The sequence below is a fragment of the Callithrix jacchus genome, chromosome 14 (assembly GCF_049354715.1).
Source record: "Callithrix jacchus isolate 240 chromosome 14, calJac240_pri, whole genome shotgun sequence".
Taxonomy (NCBI): domain Eukaryota; kingdom Metazoa; phylum Chordata; class Mammalia; order Primates; family Cebidae; genus Callithrix; species Callithrix jacchus.
Window position 1 is genome coordinate 20,356,485 of NC_133515.1, and position 24,103 is coordinate 20,380,587.

General features: G+C 36.9%; 1 protein-coding gene across 27 annotated transcripts in view; it reads right to left on the minus strand.

Moving 5' to 3' along the window:
* Nucleotides 1-24,103, minus strand: part of RANBP2 (RAN binding protein 2) — a 61,495-nt gene that overhangs the window by 24,033 nt on the left and 13,359 nt on the right. For 15 of the 27 annotated variants that reach the window (XM_078348894.1, XM_035271837.3, XM_078348901.1 and 12 more), the window contains exons 4-18: nt 23,843-23,995; nt 20,156-20,386; nt 19,632-19,777; nt 17,881-18,073; nt 13,029-13,116; nt 10,771-10,980; nt 8,746-8,927; nt 8,488-8,663; nt 8,213-8,336; nt 7,379-7,540; nt 6,818-6,955; nt 6,284-6,430; nt 5,218-5,397; nt 5,046-5,129; nt 1,831-1,966 (exon numbers count right to left, since the gene is read on the minus strand). In XM_078348894.1, the coding sequence (XP_078205020.1) occupies nt 1,831-1,966; nt 5,046-5,129; nt 5,218-5,397; nt 6,284-6,430; nt 6,818-6,955; nt 7,379-7,540; nt 8,213-8,336; nt 8,488-8,663; nt 8,746-8,927; nt 10,771-10,980; nt 13,029-13,116; nt 17,881-18,073; nt 19,632-19,777; nt 20,156-20,386; nt 23,843-23,995 (2,350 nt within the window). Of the gene's footprint in view, nt 1-1,830; nt 1,967-5,045; nt 5,130-5,217; nt 5,398-6,283; nt 6,431-6,817; nt 6,956-7,089; nt 7,198-7,378; nt 7,541-8,212; nt 8,337-8,487; nt 8,664-8,745; nt 8,928-10,770; nt 10,981-13,028; nt 13,117-17,880; nt 18,074-19,631; nt 19,778-20,155; nt 20,387-23,842; nt 23,996-24,103 lie in introns of all 27 variants that reach the window. The other 12 variants (XM_054244690.2, XM_054244688.2, XM_054244689.2 and 9 more) reach the window with 1 other exon arrangement.

The following is a 24,103-nucleotide window of genomic DNA, read 5'->3' on the forward strand; positions in this document are numbered from 1 at the left end:
TAAAAAATGCTGGGAACTAAATTAACATTGAAAAAGACAGGCTGGCTCATCTACACACAACATCATAACATGGTAACAATCTCATACAAAATACTACAGGTATACAAAGAGAAAGAACCTGAAGGAAATGCTCTCAAATATAAGAAATGTTAATAAGGTGGTTAGTTTTTCGTTTTCTTCACCCTGTTCAGTACTTCTGAGGATCTCCAATGAGCTCATTAATCTTTAATTTTAATCATCTTACTTTAAAAAAACAAGGACCACCTTGATAGATGTTTACTTTTATTAAGGGAAAAAAAAACCATCTATGAACATAGGAACAGAAAACAGGAGACCTGGGCTCTCTCCCTTTCAGAGTTACAGAGCTATTTTATAACCCTATGAATAACCCATTTGGAGTCTCCATTTTTCTCAATTGTAAAATGAGGATGTGCTGCTTCTACACATTTCATAGGGTCACTGCAAGAATAAAATGAGACAATGAGAATGTTGTCTTTATATGCTTACATAAGACCAGAAGACCTTTATGCCTGTACACAGAAGAAATGGAAATCATGACCCAAAAGGCACCAAATGACTGTACACAGCACTGAAAAAGCCCTAGAAAAGGCTAGCAGTTTTTTTTATCCTCTTACAAGGACCTATGTGTTGCTAAGTTTTTAAGTAAACAAAGTTTGAATGTTAGACATTTCATATACTTATCTCTGACTTACGACATTTAACGAGCTTGACTTCACAAAGATTTTCTGTTATTTTACCTGTTGAGAAGATATTGTCACAAAACGCTAGTGGGATTGCCTTAACTATGGTTTCATAAGCCATCACCCAAATGCGCTCATCTAAACTAGATTTTATTCTAAATCTTTCCTGGGCTAAAAGGAATTAGAAGAAAAATGTGCTCTACTACCATTTCAGGAGTCTGTCTTATGTAAAATAAACAATTTTGTTATTTCTGGCTGCCTGGGAACAATGTATTATACTAGCAAGTGCTTTGGAGTTACACCACTGGAGTTTCAATCTCAGTTCTAGAAATAACTAGTTGTATAATAATAAGTTACCTAACCTTTCTTTACCCATTTCCTCATTTATAAAAAAGGATATATACATACCATTCTAAGTTACTGTAATTGAGCAAAATTAAATTCACAAAACAGTTTTGCACACAGCCACCCCACAGTAAACACTAGTAACTTAGTTCATTAACTGTTTACTGTATACTCTAATGAATGTCTAATACATACCCACGCCCACCTGCACACACACAATTGCTCATAGTAATTATGTGAGGCAAGTATTATTTCCACATTTCAGACAGGTTAATAATTTATGCAGCTATTATATTAAGTGACAGAGCACAACTTAAAAACCCAGTATGATTCAAGTCTAAACTCCCTTTCTTTCTTTATATAGCCATAATATTTCAAATTAAATAAGATTTCCTATGTAATAAGATTTCCTATAGAATGTCCTGCCTCTCAGCATTATCATCAAAATAATTCCCCAGAGGTGTAGGTACTTAATTTAGGCATCACTTACTACATAACTCTATTCATTACATTTTTCAATTTAAGGAATAATTTTATCTCAAACAGGTTATCTGAGGTGTGGATTAAAGGTTCTTTAAGCCTTTATGTACAGCTCATTTTGTTTCTGCTCAGGGTTATAAAAATCTCAGTAACACTAAATACAGCTTTTTAAGTAACGTACAAACAGACATTGATATGTATATTAACAAACATATATAAACAAGGTGATTTCACAAGTTATCTACTTAAAAGAGGAAAGTAAAATAGTTTTACTAAAATCTGCGATTATCCACTTCCAGCTCACCTGTTAGTGGAGCCCCATGAAATGTCTGTGACCCCTGATATCCATCAGGCACTGAGTCTGGTCCGTAATTATCTGTGGGCCAACGATGAGGGGATGCTGAGTTACTGCTATGTAGTTTCAACTCCTGCATTTCTTTCTATTGGAAGAAAAAAAATCAAATAGTTTTAAACATTTAATTATATCATGCCAGAAACAGTGCTAGGGCAAACTTACTCTTTTAAATTTAAATAACTGATTATATATCTTTTTTTTTCTTCTTTTGAGAAGAGTCTTGCTCTGTTGCCCACGCCAGAATGCAATGGCATGATCTCGGCTCACTGCAACCTTGCCTCCTGGGTTCAAGCAATTCTCCTGCCTCAGTCTCCTGAGTAGCTGGGATTATAGGCACTCACCACCACACTGGCTGATTTTTTGTGTTTTAATTAGAGATGGGGTTTCACCATGTTCACCAGGCTACCCTTGAACTCCTGACCTCAAGTGATTCGCCCACCTCAGCCTCTCAAAGTGCAGGGATTATAGGCGTGAGCACTGTGCCCGGCCCTGATTATTATCTTTGGAAAAATTCTATTTTCCAATGAGTTCTAGGTACCAGATGCTCATTTTAAAATATGAGTCTTAATTTGACAAAAATTTATCTGCTAAATTTTCATTCCTTCCTACCACCTACCTAATTTTTTCATTCCTTACTACCACCTACCTAACATTTTCATTCCTTACTACCACCTACCTAATTCATTCACTCTCTCACCTAAACAAGTAACTTCCTAAATGATCACACCTTCATTTCCATTCTACACACTTGCCTACATTAATCTTTCTGATGTTCAGCTCCAGCCAATACAATTCCCTGTTCAAAAAAAAACAAGTACTTACAAATTAAACTTCTTTCTCCAACTTTCACAGTCCTCTAGTATTATACTGACCATCCTTTCAGTGTGTTCTTTCTATACTGCTCTACTTTTCCACCCATCTGGACTACCTGACATTCCAAATCACCCCTGCCCAAACTAGCTTTCCATTTACCCCCATGCTGAAATAAAACACTACTAATTCTCAAGGTAACATTCAAATGCTTCACCAAGAAAGGAAAAAAAGTAGTAGCTGCAAAGAATTTATTATGTATATAATAATATGTCCAATGCACTTAAACACTTAATTTCTATACTGTTTACACTGTTAGGTAAACAATATTAGCTCCTATCTTAAAATGAGAGAAAGGGACGCAGGGAATAACAGCTGGAATTTGAACCAGATCTGACTCCAAAAATGTTTTCTTAACACATCTCTGCTGCCTTGACAGGATGGCAGATGCATACACTGCCATCTAGTGTAGCTAGTGGCTACCTGATCTTTACTAAGAAAACTAAATGACAGCACCATACCCAACCCTAGAACCTACAAAATGATGTCCCCTTACAAAACAGACATTCAATAGGAAATTCTTTTTCCAAAGAAACTATAGTTGTATCAGACAACAGGTAAATTTCTAAAGTTTCAAACTTCTCTGTATCAGCCCAGGTATCCGAACAGTTGTAACAAGTGAGAACAACAGATTTGGCATGCCTGCTTTGTTTTTCTACAAGTGTTTCAAATAAAACTTCCCAGAAAGTACCTAACTATGAGGTCCAAAACTACCTCAATTTTGAAGTTAAATTAAATTTCCCTCACCCATCCATCTACAGTGCCTAGTCCAGATGCCACACATCCAAGAAATAAGAAACTAGTGAAATCACCTGGAAAACTTTACGGTCACTGTAGGTATCAGCACCAGAGCTTTGAATCTGCAATCACTGCTGCAAAAGTCAGTGTGATGAGAAGTGGCTTCAATAATTCTCTCACTTTACAGATGAGAAGCTAAACAGTCACAAAGCAAGTGACTGGCCCAAGATCATTAATTAACGGCAGAGTGAGTACTAGCATCAAGTTTTTCAAGTTCATGGACTAGTGCTCTACTATACTTCCACAGACTACAATGCTAGGTGCCAGAAACCTATATGTTAAGTCAAAATTTTTGTACAAATTCAAAAATATTTTCCCACCAAACAGTATTCTCTAAGTTGCAAATACTACTGATCACACTCTAATAATCACGTTATCAGAATACCCTTGGTGTAACTTTAGAAGTATGAGTAATTTAATTCTTGCCTGATAAGCATGAAACAACCTTTTATTTCCAATTCCAAAAAATTCAAGCTCCTTTGAACGCTATTGCTAAAATAAGATACATATACATAACTATTTCCTTATATAATTAAAAGTCAAATTCATATGGAAGTTAAAATATAAGAAAACTTTCTGAAGCTCAGACCACTTTTCAATTCCTAGCTCTAAATTTGAAACACATCTAATCCACAGCTAATCTTGAAATGAACTCATAGACCAGAGTATGATTAGTACATTGTAGTAGTTCAATCACTCTGGAAACTTCTTTGCGCCAGAAACTCTTATATTTTAAATAAAACAATCTCCACCTTTGAAGGTCTCAAATTTGGTGGAAGATGAGGAGAGAGACACATAAAGTACTTTCAAAAATATGGTAAAGGGCTGAGCACGGTGGCTCATGCCTGTAATCCCAGCACTTTGGGAGGCCAAGGTAGGCAGATGACCTGAGGTCAGGAGTTAAAAACCAGCCTGGTCAACATGGTGAAACACTGTCTCTACTAAAAACATAAAAATTAGCTGGGCATGGTGGTGGGTGCCTGTAATCCCAGTTACTCGGGAGGGTGAAGCAGGAGAATCGCTTGATCCTGGGAGGCAGAGGTTGCAGTGAGCTGAGATAATGCCATTACACTCTAGCCTAGGCAAGAGTGAGACTCTATCTCAAACAAAACAAAAACAAAACAAAATGTGGTAAAGGGTCAATACAGAGGTATGCAGTCTGGGCACAGTGGCTCACACCTGCAATCCTAGGACTTTGAAGCTGAGGCAGGAGGATTGCTTGAGCCCAGCCTGGGCAACATGCAAAATCCCACCTCTACAAAAAATACAAAAATTAGCTGGGCATAGTGTCACGTGACTATCTGTAGTCCTGGCTTCCTGGGAGGCTGAGCTGGGAGTCAGTCTCTCTTGAGCTGTCAATTAATTAAATCAATGTTAATTTTGGTACTATTTGGATGGCAAGGGGACATTTTTTGACCAGATTCAGAAAAAATGCAAGGGAATGGTCAAAGGAATCTCAGAATAAAAAGTAGAGCTAGAAAAATTAAGTGACTTACCTTAATGGCCTCTACTTGCTGGCAAATCATTTTCAGTAACGAATTCTGATCTTCTGCCCATCGAGGTGGTGTTTTGGGAGAATACTAAAAAAATTAAAATAACAAAACAGTATTTAAAAGACTTAGAACAGAAACATTTCACAATGGAATGGTTCACTTCTTTCCTGTTTACCTTGTAACTTTTACTTGGTGATAGTGAGTATTTGGTAGGAGACGGTGTAGAATGTTTTATTTCTAAATCTGCATTTCGCAGAGAACCATTTTTATAAAGAGGACCTCCGTCACTATAGTCTTCGAGTTCCTGCATGACTGAATTAAGCATTTCTTTTACTGACTCCAGGGGCACAGGCAACTAAAAATAAAAGACATTAATTAAGGGCTTTCATTTGCAAAAAATTCCAAAAGTAAAACTCTAAAATGATGTATTTTATCTTATGTACATTTTTGTCACTTTAACAAGCACTTTATACTTTAAATAACAATACACGTGAAAGTGGTTTTATTATTTACCTTTTTTCTTTTTCTATTTCATCTTTATTCTAGAGTTTATTTTTCCTTCATGAACACAGAAAAGTGTTGTACAATCTAACATCTTCTGATTCCAAAGCCCATGCTCTTAATTTCTGTTAGCCATGATAACGGTAGAGGAATGTTAACTTGGAAAGTTTTTCCAAGTGAACAAAGTAAGTTACTGATGTTTTCTAACTGATTTTGAATGGAGACAGAACTACAGATGCTACATATAACAGACGACATAAATCCTAATAAAAGAGTAGTAATGCAAATTAATCAAATTTAACATCATCATGACAATCTCAAATGGCTGACAGTGAGAAAAAGAGAGAGTTCATAATAGCTGATGAGGATGAGAAGAAATGCTCTGAAGTTGTCAGCAACAACTTCCAATTTCAGCAAAGTTGAGAACTAGTCCTGAGGTTACAATATTTGTTTTGATTACATTGCCAAGACAACAAAATCAATGTCTTTTCTTACAAATGTTTTTTAATTCCCCAAGAAGTACTTTTAAGAGCATACAACTAGATTCCTAAGTTTAAAAAGACACATTAAACCTAAGACAAAGCAAGCAAATATAAGCATTTAGATAATACATCCCTTCTATGCATTAGTAATGACATATTTATTACTGAATACTTTAATTACCAAAATATAAGACCAACACAAAAACATTGATCAGTGGGTTATCAGTAAGAAAGTACATGCAACAACCTGCTACTTACTTTCTTGACCACTGAAATATTTGAATCACTGTCATCTAAAATCTTTATTAAGTAGTCCCTGGTCTTCCTCAGATAATTTTTGCATTCTTCTTGCTCTTCAGGAGAAAGGGCATCATTTTCAATGTCTTCTGCCTTCCTGTGAAAAATCTATACGAACAGTGCTTTTATGAAATAATTAGGTTTTCAAAACAAAAAACTTTTAGCTTGGCCATACATGGTGGTTCATGCCTGTAATCCCAGCACTTTGGGAGGCCAAGGCAGGCAGATCACTTGAGGCCAGGAGTTCAAGACCAGCCTGGCCAACATGGTGAAACCACATCTCCACTAAAAATACAAAACTTGGCTTGGCATGGTGGTGCACATCTATAGTCCCAGCTACTTGGGAGATTGGGGCACAGGAATCGCTTGAGCCTGGGAAGCAGAGGTTGCAGTGAGCCAAGATTATGCCACTGCACTCTAGCCGGGCCAACAAAGCGATCCTGTCTTAAAAATAATAATAATAAAACTTTTAGCTCAAGTACCACATCTACTTACCAGTGCAAGATTCCAATAAGAAACAACACTTTTTATAGATTCAAAGGCAGTCATAGCATCTTCTATATTTCCATTTACTGCATCCAATATAGCAAAAGTTACGTGTGCGTCTTCTTCATATTCACCAACTTCAGACGCCTAAACACAAAAAATAGTGTTTAGTCAAATTGTTTCTATTCAGAATATAAAACCCAAATGATTTTCCAAACATTTCATATGATCTTTTTAAATTTTAATACATATATTTTTTATTTTAAAAGATGGGGTTTCACCATGTTCATCAGGCTGGTCTTGAACTCCTGACCTCGGGGTGATCCGCCCGCCTTGGCCTCCAAAGTGCTTGGATTACAGGCGTGAGCCACCACACCCAGCCCTATGATCTTAAGAGATAAGCATCTCATTACTCTTCCATCATATCTTATTTGTGATAGCTAGTGAATTTAGAAAACAAGATTATCATTAAATAACAAGGCAATTAATTTAAGCAGCTTATAGCTCCATGTCTTTGTTTATAAACTGGAAAGCCCCATCTCCAGTAAATTCACAAAGAAACTCTGTTACCTGTATGTCTACACTATGAAAATGTTTAAACAGAGGATCAATAGGTTCAGGAATACTGCTCTTCTTTTTGATTATCTTCAACAGTGGCAAAACTTTCTTCCAGTAATGAACACTTCTCCCTATGTATTCTCGTTGATCATAAAAGGAATTAAGACCACTGCCCTAAAAAAAGAGTTAGAAGCATACAACTTTAAGGAGCACATATAATTAGATCTAAAGTTCATTTACAAGTTGTAAGAACAGGCTAAAATTTCAAGTCAAAACCAAATGAAACCTCAATAGTCATTTATTCAACTTCCAAATATTGTAATAACTAACCCACCCTAATACAGGCGATCATTCTACATTCAACTTTAAAACACTTCTAATGATACTACCCTAATGAAGCAATCCAACCTACTTTTTGACAGTTGCCATTTTTAGATAGCTGAAACCTACCTCTTCTGTAGTGTCAGTTTGTTTAAAAGGCTGACCATCTATACATAATCCTGACACAGAACACACCTTAAATATTTAGAAAGATCTATAATGCTCTTACCTCCAAAGTCTTGTGCTAGTTTTTTAAATTTTCAGGTTGAATAATTATCATAACTTAATTATTAAGGAATAACTATAACAGCTCAGCTAATACATAACATTCACTGTGTGCCAGGCATTATTGCTCTTTTAAGTGCTTATATTTAACTACATTAACTATTTTATAGCAACTAAAAACATTTTCATCTGTCATAATATGAACAAGCTGCTGTTTTCAGAACAACTTTCAATAAAAAGTTCATGATTTTTAAAAATTAAGGTAATGTTCTTTAAAAATGCTGATACTTTAAAACTCACCGTTTTCTGAAGCCATTTTGCCCAATGTACAAGTAGCGCGGGTTGAAGGCCATGTTTTTCCTGGGCTCTTAGAGTGTTTATTTCATGTTGAACTAGAAGTCGTAATTTTGCCGAGTTTCCAGGTCTAAAAAAAAAGTTTAATTTACTAAAACTACTTCATAAATACACAGTTCAGCACTTACATATATGTTAATGGTGACATAACAAATTAAATCTTCACTTGAGGATTAAATCTAGGCACTAAGTTAAAGCAATATTTTTCTTTTACTACTTACACTGCTTTTCTGTGAATCAGAGTACAAACCGCATCCCACCAAGACTTTTGTCTTTCTGTGCAAAGCTGTTTACACACAGGAAGGGGCAGGCATAATGGCTGATAGGAGCTGTGGTGAGAATTACATTTCTCCTTTAATTGTAAGTGGCTGGTAAATACTACTCCAAGTAGAAATACCTGTTTTATTTAAGGAAAAGTAAAGTTAGAAAAAAAATAAAACAAAACTCAGAATATTTAATTTGTTAAAATCATTGCTTACTTCAAGATCTAAAACACATATTGATTCAGGTGCATTCGTTTCAAGCCTTGAGGTTTCCTGGGGCAAATGATGAAAAAGCTGTTTTAGCCATTTTCGGATTGCGGGTAAGGTAGGCAACGAATTCCACTGTAAGCCAAGCCAAGTAAGGTGCTGAAGACTACCATTATGTGCTCGAATAGCACCTGAAATGAAATTTAAAAATTGGCTTAAGGTTTTGAAAATTTTCTTCGTAGCATTAGTTTTGCTAAAATAAACAAACTCACATTACGTATATCTTAATTATAACTGCTTTTCTGTATCAAAGCTGGAAAAAATTCTGTTAGGTAAAATCTCACCTTATTAGATGCATTCTCACTTGATTACTTCTATAAATTTTAATAAACATAGTTGTGATAAAGAATTTTTAAGTCCATCTAAAAAAATGACACTCATTGGAATATAATAAACCAAAATCAACTGACAAAAGTCAAATAAAGAACACTTAAACCAAAACAATGAGGTTTCTTTTAAGTCATTAAAGCAATGAAACACCACTATATTAATCCATCAGTATAGTAAAGAAATCTGTTTTTCTACAAGAAAGTCAATATTGAAAAGGTTACACACTTCTGGAAGTATAAAGAGGTACAATCTTTCTGTCATTTTGGCAATTTGCAAGACTTAAAGGTGTTCACGCCCTTTGTCTCAGTAATTGTTTTTAGGTATCTCTATGGAAATAGCTTGCAATGGAGATACTTTGTGGTTTTTCTCAGAGTATGTTTATTAATAGTGGAAAAGCTGAAAACAACTTGGATGCCCAGTAACAGAAAGTAGCAAGCAAATTACGACTACTTCATAAAAAAGATTACATTGCCATTAAAAGTGGTATTCATAGTTTTAATACAGAGACTATGGGAGATAATTCCTGAAAGAAGCAAGATAAATCATGCATATAGTATAAACAACTATTTAGATGGAAAATACAGCCAGATGCCATGGCTCATGCCTATAATTCCAACATTTTCTTTTTTTGAGACAGAGTCACTCTGTTGCTCAGACTAGAGTGCAGGGGCCCTACCTTGGCTCACTGCAACAACTTCCACCTCTTGGGTTCAGGTGAATATCCTGCCTCAGCCTCCTGAGTAGCTGAGACTATAGGCACATGCCACCACGCCCGGCTAATTCTTGTATTTTTAGTAGAGACAGGGTTTTGCTATGTTGGCCAGGCTGGTCTCAAACTCCTGGCCTCAGGTGATCCACCCGCCTCAGCCTCCCAAAGTGCTGGGATTATAGGTGTGAGCCCCCATGTTGGCCCTAATCCCAACGCTTTGGGAGGCTGAAGCGGGAGGATCCCTTGAGCCCAGGAGTTCAAGACTAGCCTGGACAACAAAGTGAGACCTGGTCTCTACCAATTAAAAAAAACTTATCCGGGCAGAGTGGCATGTGTGTGTGGTCCCAGTTACTCAGGAGGCTGAGGCAAAAGAATCCCTTGAGCCTAGAAGTTTAAGGTAGCAGTGACCTACGATCCAATCATGCCATACACTCCAGCCCGGGTGACAAAGTGAGACCCTGTCTCAGAAAACAACAAGGCCAGTCGTGGTGGCTCACAGCTATAATCCCAGCACTTCAGGAAGCAGGGATCACCTGGGATCAGGAGTTTGACACCAGCCTGCCCAACATGGCGAAACCCCATCTCTACTAAAAATACAAAAAATTAGCCAGCCATGGCGGCGGACTCCTGTAATCTCAGCTACTCAGGAGACGGAGGCAGGAGAATCACTTGAACCCAGGAGGCAGAGGCTGCAGTGAGACCAGATCGCACCACTGCACTCCAGCCAGGGCAACAACAGAAAAACTTGGTCTCAAAAAAAAAAAAAAAAAATACATGCCACCTCCACAGCATCAAATTTGAACCCCGCCTCCTGCCACCCAACCCACACACAAAAGGAATACAGGAAAATATTAAGTCATTATTTCTAGGTAATAAGATTATGGAAAACTTATAAGGATTAAGATGTAGAGTTTCCTTTGAAACATGTAACTTACCAACATCGTATCTAGCCAAATCTTCAAGCTCTGGTTCTTGTACATCAATGTTTCCAATATCATCACTACCAAGAAAAGATCTATCCTTAGGTGACTGACTAGAAAACAGAGCATCGTATAAAGCAGATTGCCCGCTTTTATTGGCAAAAGATTCGACAACCTCTTTTAAAAAATCTTGCTTGCCACGACTTAAGTTTAGCAACATGTGCCCTGAAAAACAAATTATTTCCATCACTTTAAAAATACAGATTGTATTGGCCCACACTATTTGTATACCCAAAGGGAAAATAACATGATTATCGCAGACCTAAACCTCCAACCCAAAAAATACAGATGGACAACAAAAAGGGTGCTTATAAAGAAAATAAATAGAGTACAGGTTTAATATTATCCGTATCTACATAAGACAGCAGAAGGGAGAAAAAAAGACAGAAACATGTATGAAAAATGCCAAACATATTTGCATTTTAGATGAAAAGGTTTGGATTTAAGTGGCCATAGGAAAGCAGCGACAACAAGCTCTTACTCTCCGTTCTGATATACTGATTTCTAAACCTAGCTGATCACAATCCTTCTTTAAACAGCTTTTAAGAATTATTTCCAGGTTCCGCTTCCAGAGATTTTTATTCCACAGGCTCGCAGTAAGTAATCTAAAAATCACTGTCCTAGGATAAAGTACTGACATATGCTACAACACAGATGAACCTTAAAAACCTTGCTAAATGAAAGAAGCCAGTCACAAGAGATCACATACTGTATGATTCCATTTATGTGAAATGTTCAGAATAGGCAAACAGAGACAGAGACAGATTAGTAGTTGCCAAGGCTGAGAGGTTTGGGTAAAATGTGGGCTGACTGCTAATGGGTAAGGAATTCCTCATGGAGTGATGAAAATGTTCTAAAACTGATTGTGGTTAACAACTGTACTACTCTTTGAACACACTAAAAGCCACTGAATTGTACACTTTAAATGGGTAAAACGTACGATATCAGAATATTTCAATTAAACCGTTTTTTAAACACCCTCCTTGGAGTTAATTCTGCTGGCCAATCAATCAGGTTTGGTTACCACTACACAGTTGTGTCAGCATGCTCACAGAGGGCACCCTCGGGATGCCCACATCAGACATAAAAAAATATAGGCGATTTTTTTTTTTTGAGATGGAGTCTCGTTCTGTGACCAAGGCTGGAGTGTAGTAGCACAACCTCCGCCTCCCAGGTTCAAGTGATTCTCCTGCTTCAGTCTCCAAGTAGCTGGGATTACAGGCACACGTCACCACGCCCAGCTCATCCTTGTATTTGTAGTAGAGACGGGGATTCACCATGTTGATCAGGCTGGTCTCAAATTCCCGACCTTGTGATCCTCCTGCCTCAGTCTCCCAAAGTGCTGGGATTACAGGCGTGAGTTACTGCGCCTGGCCAGGGATTTTTATCTAACTGTGACATCCTGCAAAGGCACTAAGAGAGCCCCGCAAGGGTAGAAGGAAAACAGAAAAGGAAAAAAGTAGAAAGACACTTTAAGGACTGAAAGTCTAACTCCCACCAAAAAAAGTGGGCTATGGAATAAAAGAGCAATGTGAGCTTTGGCCAACAGCCTAACCATACACCAAGGCTTATAATAACTTTGATTTAATACTACATCTTGCTCTTTACAAAATTCGTCCAATTTTATATCAAAACATTATGTTTCTTCAGTTCAGTGCTTGATTCACTGGCTACCCGACTACCTTAAAGCTCGTATCTTAGCAAATCACAGGTAATTTGTAACGGACCTTTAGGATTCATCCCAATCAGCCAAAAATGAGAAAAAAAACTACAAATTCCAAGAGCCTAATACAAGGTAAATATGTATCTTCTATCTTCCTCACTAAGCTCTCAGCTCTTTAAGACAGATCCGTATCTTCATCTTTATATTCCCACAGCAGTGCTTTTAGAAGCAGCTGGTGTTAAACGGTTGACAAATCAATAATTATACTTCAGAAAGTGATGAAATATTCAGGATAGAGGCTGTAGCAGCCAGATAAAGAAAGATTTAAGAAATCCTCTCCACCTAGGAACAAACAATATAAAATATTCATTTCTTTTAAAGAATATACTATTTCTTCTCATCTCTTCCACACCTATTGCTCTTAACTGATATGGCAAAAGAAATGATTTTGATAAATTATCTCCTGGACAGACAGAAGATTTTATCATAAGACATGCCTTAACAGAAATTTACCTTTTTTCTTTTTAAATTAGTTTAACATTACCATTACCTGATTGGCTCAGACGGTCACAGGCCATCATTTCCAGCAGATTTTGTCCAGCTTCTCCTTTTATTAATTTAAGCTTTGGTCTTGGAACCTAATAATTTTAGAATCAAATATCTTAATTTTATGATACCCATCCTTCTAATAGTAAGACGGTCTTTTCTATTACACTGTACTTTTTTTGATAATAAATTAACACTTAACCATTAATTAAACTGAACTGGAAAAGACTACCAAAACTGGGAACCAAGGAATTTATATAACCTATGAAAGATAGGCCAGGCCAGGAGTGGATCACATCTGTAATCCCAACACTCTGGGAGGCCAAGTCAGGCAGATCACTTGAGGTCAGGAGTTCAAGACAGGCCTGGCCAACATGGTGAAACCCAGTCTCAACTAAAAATACAAAAAAACAAACAAACAAAAAAAAACCCAAGTGTGGTGGCATACACCTGTAATTCCACCTACTCAGGAGGCTGAGGCATAAGAATAGCTTGAACCTGGGAGGCAGCAATTGTAGTGAGCCGAGATTGCATCACTGCACAGCAGCCTGAAAAACCGGGACTCCATCTCAAAAAAAAAAAAATGCTGTTAAAAGAAAGTCAGAGGGGAAAAAAAAACCCCACAAAGATGGGCTGGACGTGGTGGCTCATACCTGTAATCCCAGCACGTTGGGAGGCCAAGGTGAGGGGATCACCTGAGCCCAGAGTTCGAGACCAGCCTGGGTAACACAGCGAGATCCTATCTTAAAAAAAAAATTTTTTTTAATTAGCCAGGTGTGGTGGCAAACACCTGTGATCTCAGCTACTCAGGAGGCTAAGGCAGGAGGATCACTTGAATCCAGGAGGTCAAGGCTGCAATGAGCCATGATCATGCCACTGTGCTCCAACCTGGGTGGCAAAGCAAGACCCTATCTCAAAAAAAAAAAAAAAAAAAAAAATGCATTGAGCACTTCTGAGAAATTAGTTCCTACTAAAAGCACATTCATGTTACATTCAGAGGAATGGAAAAATTACATGACTTTTCTGCCCTGCATAAACAGGACAACAGCAGATGTCCTATTTCAGTTAAGATGACAACCCCACTTTAAACAGCACAGGTGAAACAATATTTGGAAATGCCACATTTTCAGAGTATGCACAATATGAGAAAGCACTGGAATAAATTGGATAGCCAGGAGATTAAAGAGATCCTAATGCCATAACTTATGGGAAAAAAGGAAGCTGAAAGCATGATGAATAGAATGTCGAAAAGAAGATTGACGGTTGCCTCAAATATTAAAGTTATTTTGTAAAAGAAATAATTTTTAAAAAGTAAAAAAACCAACAGGTAGAAGGCTTGAAGATTTTTTTTTTTTGAGACAGAGTCTGGCTCTGTCACCAAGGCTGGAGTGCAGTGGCACAATCTCAGCTCCCTGCAACCTCTGCCTCCTGGGTTCAAACGATTCTCCTGACGCAGCCCTCCCAAGTAGCTGGGATTACAGGTGCCTGCCACCACACTGGGCTAATTTTTTGTGTGTTTTTAGTGGAGACAGGATTTCACCGTGTCAGCCAGAATGGTCTCTATCTCCTGACCTCGTGACCCGCCTGCCTTGGCCTCCCAAAGTGCTGGGATTACAGGCGTGAGCCACCATGCCTGGTGACGCCTTGCTTTTTTAAATGTTTCTTCATTGTTTCACTTCAGCATGTAAATACCTACCTCAGTCTTTCTTTTGTTAACTACCACATATTTGAGCCTTAGATGCTTGTATTTTATATTATCAATTTATGTTAAAGCTTAATGACTGAAGGATTATAAGCATAAAAATTAGGTTATGTGCTGGCAATTGAGTATTTAAGAATTGGCTAAATTTTATGGTAAGATTTTCAGACTCTGGATCAGAGGAATACTGTGGATCTATTAAGCACATCTGCATTTCAGCTAGGTATTTAACAAAGTCTCTTAAAACCTTTTAGTTAAGATGAGGAAACAATGACTTCAGATGATTTGAATTGAGTGGATTCACAACTAATTAACTGGTCACAAATTCAACTATTGAATAATTCTGTAAAAGAGGACAGGTTTATGAATTGAGGTCAGTTTGCAAACAAAAAGAATTATGTCAACATTTTGTTTCTTATTTTGTGTGCTCTTTTCAACATATAGATGACAAAGTTTGACATGGTGTTTAGAAAACTTATGAGTAAAAGGATAGGTGATATGAATGTTTCTGAAATCCAAAATCAGAAGCTTTCAGGTTCATAAAGAATACGTTTTAAAAAATGAGCATGTTTGGAAAGAATCATATTCTTGTTTTAAAATTCTAGAGGCCCTTAAGAATATGCTATGAAGACTCCTTTCTGGTCACTATTTACTTCTCCACCCCCAAAGAAACTAATGTTAGTGCTTTCTTGTGTCTTCAGGAAATACTTATGCATCTCCATGTAAACACATATATAGCGCCCCTGTCCTTTAAAAAAGGAGAAAAACATCTGAATACTGTATTTACTTTATTTCCACTAACTGTATCTTGGAGATATTTCCATGTCAGCATATATAAAGGGCATTCTCATTATTTTTGATGCTTGCATTGTATGTATGTACTGTAGTTTTGGGGTTTTTTAAACCAGGGTTTTAAAACCAGTACATTAGCTTGCTTTTTTTTTTTAATGCTACTTCAAATAATTTAGCAATGATTAACTTGTGCCATGAATTCCTAAAAGAATGGCAGTATCAAAGTATATCTGTTCATTTATAATTTTTAGAGCTGTTGCCAAATACCTAACCCTAAAGAGGCTGTACTGAATTACATTTCCATCACCAATTAAGAAAGTGGTGACGAAATTAAAAGCCACTGCTCTAGTCACCCAAATAATTACTTTTGGATGCTTCTAGTAAGTGGGCATTGCCTATGACTGAACATTTTCAGTGATGGACATTAATTACTTTTCAGGGTAGCCCAGTGCATCTTCAGGTGATTTGGTTCTTGGTATTTCCTTACATAGAATAAAAATATTCAGCCGGGCACAGTGACTCACGCCTGTAATCCTAGCACTTTGGGAGGCTGAGGCAGGCTGATCACAAGGTCAGGAGTTTGAGACCAGCCTGGCCAACATAGTGAAACCCTGTCTCTACTAAAAATCAAAAATATAGCTGGGCATGGTGGTGGGCATTTGTAAACCCAGCTATTTGGGAGGCTGAGGCAGGAGAATAGCTTGAACCCAGGAGGCAGAGGTTGCAATGAACCAAGATAGCGCCAGTGCACTCCAGCCTGGGTGACAGTGCAAGGCTCCATCTCAAAACAAAACAAAAAAAAGGGCTAAGTAACTGGCAATAGGTAAAGCACACCCACAATGAAGCACAATATTTTTTAAAAGTAGATAAAGAATGTATTGGACATTTGCACATGCAAAAAAATATATTTGAACACCCAAGAAACTCCTAAGAGTAGCTGTCATCTAGGAAAGGAGACCTGAGTGAATGGATTAAGAGGAAAACTAACTTTTTATTATTAAAAAAGTTCACAGCCAGGGGTGGTGGCTCATACCTGTAATCCCAGCATTTTGGGAGGGGCAAGGCAGAAGGATCACTTCAAGCCAGGGTCAACCAGCTTGAAGCCAGGACCAACCAGCCTGGGAAACATACCAAGACCTTGTCTTTACATAAATTTTAAAACGCAGCCAGGCATGGTGGCAGGTACCTGTAGTCCCAGCTACTGAGCTGAGGATGAGGCAGGAGAGATTCACCTGAACCCAGGAGTTTCAAGATGCAGTGAGTTATGATCATGCCACTGCACTCCAGCCTGGGCAACAAGAGTGAGGACTCTCAAAACTACATATTAAAAATTTTAGGCTGGGCACAGTAGCTCACACCTATAATCCCAGCACTCTGGGAAGCTTGAGCCCAGTTCAACATTACAGTGAGCTACAATTACACCACTGCACTACAGCCTGGGTGACAGAACAAGACTCTAATAGATAACACAGACAGATACATTTTAAAGCTTCCATTAAAAATAAGAACTATTAGCTGCTTGAGAATTTCTGTAACAAGAACCTTTTACTGTTTATATTACCTAGTGAACCTGAGTAAATCCATTAATTTTCACCAATCCATTCCTTATGAACACAAAAGTTTCTATTGAGCAAATATTAGCACTTAACATTGTGAACTGCCTATCAACAGTGTTTTTAAAAGATTTCTATTAGAAGGAAGGGACCTTCTCTAAAAGTAATGAATCTTTTTTTCCCTCCCTCAAGCAAAAAAATCCTTCTCTAAAATTAGCAATCATTTTTCTAAGCCTGGTTTAATGCATATTTGGGAGACTGCTTATTTCTTTTCCTTTCGAAAGTAATGCAAGCTCATTAAAAAAAAGCTATAAAAAAAGGTTTTATGTCTTCAAAGATTAACAGATACACTGTTATATATTATATACAATACAAACATGTTTTTCCACTAACATGTTAAAGGGCAATCATATTCTTCTATCATAGCTTATAGTCACTGCGCTACATCTACTTATTAGGTTTTTGTCCAAGTCACACATCTTTTTGAATTAAGCTTTACCCATAATATGAGATTACATCTTTATCATATGTTCCCAAAAATGGCAGAGTAAAAAGATCAAGCTCTTCAAATTTGTCTCCAAACAAATCATAGCAATGCAGACTGTCAACAGCAATGCATCCAATATCCTGTTTCACCAGCCTCACCAGTATGAAGCACACTTATTTTCCACTCTATCAAACTGACTATTTCATTTTAACTTTAATTCCACAGGTTTAGTCACATATTGTCATCACATACCAGAGCATACCAATATTTAAAACACATCAAGACTCAGTAAAATGTCAATTGCTCCTACAAGTAGAAGACTTACCTGAAATGCTATAAGATAGCACAATGCAGCCAGTTCAGAAAGAGCTCGCCATTGAATATCACTATGCTGACCCATCTTCAAAAGCAGAGAACCAGCATGCATGTAGAAATGTCCTTTCATTTCTAAGAAAGTAGCTGATAGTTCATCATTTCCACTCACCGAAGATTTCACAGACTGAAGAGCACTATCAAAACTGTAATATTAAAATATCAGATAATCCACACTTACTGCACTGTGAATAATCATGGTTTCATCATCTAATTCAAAATAAAATGAAAATTTTATTTCAAGATTCATCTTCTACATTCAACTCCTAATAATTCTTATTTCCCATGTTATAAATTATGAATCACCTAATGCTTATTTTTATCCTGCATACTTCCTATACTTTGAGCTTAACCACTCAAATGATGTCTTATTCCCAGTTATTTCCAGCCCTCCAGTCACAGGATAGATACATATAAGATTAGTGATTATAGGTGCGTATTTCAAAATAAACCAGGATAAAGTTGGAAAAGTATTTTCTAGTTTCTTCCTGATTATATGGTTTCATTATTTAATTAAATTTGTAATTTCTCAAATTAGACATACCATTTCCAAATTACAAGTAAACAACTGACAGATATTTGAGTATCAATATGATAATTGCTCTTTTTACTATATAGGTAATTACAGAGTTAAATAAATTATATTTCTAACTATTATTTGTAATGTATATACCAAATTAGTGCTTCTAAATCCTAATGTTTCTCCATATCTTAACTTTGGAAGAAAAGTAAAAGCAAACAGTTAAATACAAAGTATGATTTTAAACCAGCTTTATAATAAAGCAACCAGAGCAAGTGAGGTCTGGAGATCGCTAAGGGTTCTCAAAAACCCCTTCAGGTAATCCATAAAGTTAAAATTGCTTTTACAACACTAAGATATTTTATATTTTAAATTCTCATTTTCTCATTTATGTAGAGCTGAGTTTTCTGGCGGTTTTATGATATATATAGTTTTCCAGACTGAAGAGGAAGTAAATGAGAATCTAGCTATGTTTTATTAAGTGAGACATTAAAAAGATATACAAAAATGCAAGAACGATGACACTGTCTGACTACTATTTTGCTGTTGGAAAATAATTATTTTCAGAAAAAAATGCTTTTGTTATTGGCCAGGCACAGTGGCTCATGCCTGTAATCCCAGCACTTTGGGAGGCCAAGGAGGGTGGATCCCAAGGTCAAGAGATCAAGACCATCCTGGCCAACATGATGAAACCCCGTCTCTACTAAAAATACAAAAATTAGCTGGACGTGATGGCACGTGCCTGTAGTCTCAGCTACTCAGGAGGCTGAGGGAGTAGAATCACTTGAACCCAGGAGGAAAAGGTTGCAGTGAGCCAAGATCACGCCACTGCATTCCATCCTGGCAAGAGAGCGAGACTCTGTCTCAAAAAAAAAGAAAAAGAAATAGCAGTTAGAACATTCATCTTAGGCCTGACTGTGACAAAACTGAGTATTTAACTATAAGTCTAATTTTAATCAAGCTTGAACTGTAAGAGTTCTTTAAAAAGGAAAGTCATATAAAACCAATTGCAACATCCCCATAAAAGAAAAATATGATTGACTCCAAGTGGTTCACTGTATTAACTATAACTCCTGGGTAGATTATAGAAATAATGATTCAGTAAAGAAGTTTAGAGCAATGAATTTACTGCAAAAAGGAAAACTGTGATTTATACTGAAGTGTTCTTCTCAAAGTCAACATACCTTTCCAGTAATTCTCTACTTTCCTGCACATCTCTAGTGGAAAGCGTAAGAAGCATAAGATTGGCATAGGCCAGCAGTAAGTCTGTATTGGTTGCTCGCCAGTTACTTTTATCAGACTCCAAACACTGTAAAGACTCCAGATATTCCTATTTTGTGGAATGAACAGTAAGTTACAAAACACAATCAAATGTTGAAAAATTAACCATTTTATGCCTACAATTTTCTTTTCTCATTCTAACCACATTCATGAAACTATATTGATTTTTACATTAACCTTATAAATGAAAACACCAAAAACATATATATTTATCATAGTTACCTCCCCAATTTTCCCATTATAAACTTAACTGATTCTATTAAAAATTTCATTGTATAATTGTTCTACATTAATAAAAGAAATTAAGTCATTAATTTCTTACTAAGAAATTATTTTCTTAAAAAAAGAATTAAGTCTTGCTTTAATACAAAAAGATGTATGCTAACTGACTACATAGAAATTTAAAGACCCAATAGCTTTTACCTACCTTAAGGGTTTGTACAACACATGAATTCCATTCTAAACTTGAACGCAAAGCTATGTTCCTCTCTGCCTCATGGCAGTGAGCCACAGCATCCTTCAATCTTTTATTTGAGCGATACAACTCCACTAGCCGAATGTTCACATGGACGTCATCAGGTCTTACATAAAGTTCTGACTGAATCAAGTCAAAAAGTTTATTCCATCCATCTTCACCTTCACAATCTAAAAGCTGTTCCTAGAGAGAAAAAAAATCATTAGAGTACCACCTGTGCAATTTTACAAGTCATGGTCCCAATGAGCACCATTCTACTATGCCTAGCTTTATGATAATGCCACCAAAAATACCATCCTATATACCTTACTTTTGTCCCTTCAGAGAATTGCTTACAAACCAGAAACTAAGTCTCAAAAATTATATGTGGAGAAAAGCATCTGTGATTACTGCAGTAGCTCATACTCTCCTCAGAGACTACCAGGACTATTGCCACACAACCCTATCCACCTGAGACACCACCAGAAGCCTGGACCTCACCAGTTGATCCTCAGCAACAAGGTCCTTATCTTCAAATTGCTCTGTATCTCCATAATCTGACTCAATCTTGCATCCCCTCTCTTCCCACTGTTCTGATACCTTCATCGTCATCTCAAAACACTGTCATCACCTCCTTACCTTAAATGAAGTATCATCTCAGGATAACCCCCACTACCAGGATGGCTTTTTCTCTCTGAACTTATATACCAGGAGAGGAAGTAGGGTTTGTGGCCACTCACTTCTCATTTGCCATGCTCTTGCATCAGCCTCTCAAGAAGCTAGGACCACAGGCATGCTAATTTTTGTTTAATATTCTGTAGAAATGGGGTCTTGCCATGTTGCCCAGGCTGACTACTCAGTTCTTTAATCACCTCATCTCCAGTAATGTTGTCCTCCACTCCATCCTCAACCATCCACTTGCCACTGACACAGGTCTTCGAAATCTGTACTTTGGTCATACCACTGAAACCACCACACCCTTCTTATTCTTCTACCTCACTGGGGGCCTACGTACCCTTACTGCCAGAAATATACTTCACCACCACATAATGAGTTCCTTTCAGGACAATGATATCACAAAGATTTAAATATCTGTGAACACATACTTTCTTCTGTTAGTCATAAAATGCTATAACCCCTTACATCCATAATTGTTTGCTTAGATCCCTTCAACTAATTCCCTCTCTTCCTCAGAAGAACCCTACCAACTGGTTTCTGTGTACTTACATTTGAGAAGTCACAACCCCAGGCTAACTGATTTCATTTTCATTATCTCAACCCTCAAACTGGTGCTGCCTAAAACAAAATACTATTTTACTAACAGATTCACTTTCTCCACTCTCTGACTCTTCCCACCTCCTCCTATTTCCTCAACTTTCCCATACCTTCCTTTGACCCTCACTTTCAACTTACAATCTAGATTCATCCTTCACTGAGACACCTGATGCTATCACATATAAATTCCATTTTACCTTACCTACTTAAACTCATCTTCCCCCCACTCTCTCTGCTACCAAAGACCAAGCCACCCACTGGTGTTCTGTATTTCATTCTCCTCTCTCCTTTATATTCTGGCCTCTCCCTATCTACAGAAGCCCTAGTCTTTGACTCTATGTTTAAAAAAAAAAAAAAAAGATTTTTAAACCATTGTGAGTGCTTTTAAAAAGTTCTATGTCATGCTTGAGAGAAAAAGCCTTCAACTGCAATACTCTCATACATTAAACAAATGTCAGAAGCTGCTTACCTTAGCAAGCCTTAAATTTTAGGAGAAATGAAATACTTTGCATGAGTTATAAATCTTATGAATTTCAATTTCAAAACAAAGAAAAATCTGATATAGGAAAGGTTTAACAGTGCCTTAAAGTTACTGAAGAAAATCTTTAAAGAATGCTTCAGGCCGGGCGCGGTGGCTCAAGCCTGTAATCCCAGCACTTTGGGAGGCCAAGGCAGGTGGATCACGAGGTCAAGAGATTGAGACCATCCTGGTCAACATGGTGAAACCCCATCTCTACTAAAAATACAAAAAATTAGCTGGGCATGGTGGTACATGCCTGTAATCCCAGCTACTCAGAGGCTGAGGCAGGAGAATTGCCTGAACCCAGGAGGCGGAGGTTGCGGTGAGCTGAGATCGCGCCATTGCACTCCAGCCTGGGTAACAAGAGTGAAACTCTGTCTCAAAAAAAAAAAAAAAAAAAAAAAAAAAAGAATACTTCAAAGTATCTAACTAGTTACACTGCAAGAAAAGAAGCCCCTACCATTACATACGTTCTTTAACACTACTGACATCAAATAAAGTGACATACACTAGACTGTCACGCCCAATATGGGAATTATGTTTGAGGTATAACACCTAAGAAAGTATGGTAAAGATATTTGCACAATTAGACCTAACGTTTTAGACTACTATTTAAAATCCAGCTGCTTATTACTGAAGAGAAAAGTTTAACTTGTTAGTAATATTTCCCTTTGGAAGCATTTTCAATGGTTTTTCAGCTTCAAAAATCTGTAACATGGTTGTTCATAGCAGTTGAACAATAGCCAAAAACTGGAAATAAGCAAAATGCCTCTCAAATGTGAATGGTTAAGGCTGAGCATGGTGGCTCACACCTGTAATCCCAGGTTTACAGGGATTACAAAGTGTAAGCACTTTGGGAGGCTGAAGCAGGTGGATCACCTGAGGTCAGGAATTCAAGACCAGCCTGGGCAATATGGTAAAATCCGTCTCTACTAAAAATACAAAACTTAGCCAGGCATGGTGGTGCACCCTTAATCCCAGCTACTCAAGAGTCCACAGCACAAGAATTGCTTGAACCCGGGAGCCAGAAGTTGCAGTGAGCCAACATAGTACCACTGCACTCCAGCCTGGGCTACAGAGCAAGATTCTGTCTCAAAAAAAAAAAAAAAAAAAATTGTTTTTAATTATTTCAAAATTCTGTATTTTAAATTTCCATCAGAAACATATATAATGGGAGTGGGAGGCTGCTAAAGGCAAATATACATTTATAATTTATTTAATATTGTACATACATAATTAAGTATACATTAATATATATTAAACATTATATAACAATATATATTTTAAATGTGTGCCAAACATACTCTTAAAGACTTTCTCCAGAAGAGTTACTTAGTAAGCTGTATTTTACTTTAGAAAGAATATCAGGACCAGTCAACACACTAGCAAGAACTTCCTATCATTTTTAAGCAATGACATCTTATATACTAGAGAAACCACCTTTTATCTTTTGCTTGAAAACCTTACTATCTGAAAATATAATCCCTTCTACTTTCAGACAATAGTTATTAGAAAACTTTTCTTTAAAATATTCCTAAATTATCATCCTGTAGGTAATTTTCACTTAATGAAGCAAAAATTGTGTACCAGGCAGAACTTAATGTAAATCTTAGCTCTATCACCAGCTACTAAACCGTAAAATCCCTAAAATATTAATTATTCCAGAAGGGTAAATGAGATGTCACTTATAAAGCATAATAATCTCTAATAAGACAGCAGATGCTCAGAAAGGTTTTAATATATTTTTTAAAAGAAAAATTCTAAAGAAAACACAAACACCTGGGCTTAAGGTTTGCTACTGAAAATTTAAACTCCAAATATTAGAAATGGCTATGTTTCAAGTTTTCCCCCTTTATTTTTTTTACCTTTAGTTTATAAACTGCAGGACTTCCTGGGAAAAGTTTAGCTGCTCTTTCAACCCAGTATTTTGCTCTTCCATCAGTAACATCATTTTTACAAAGCAATTCTGCAATCTTCAACACAAGATCTTTTTGTGTTGGGTTTAATTCCACTGAACGCTAATAACAGAAAAGAAATTAAAGATTAGTAAATAATAAATTTTATGTATGTATGCATATGTACTCTCACACAAAAGTTAAAAAATTATCACTGCAACTGTTAAAAAA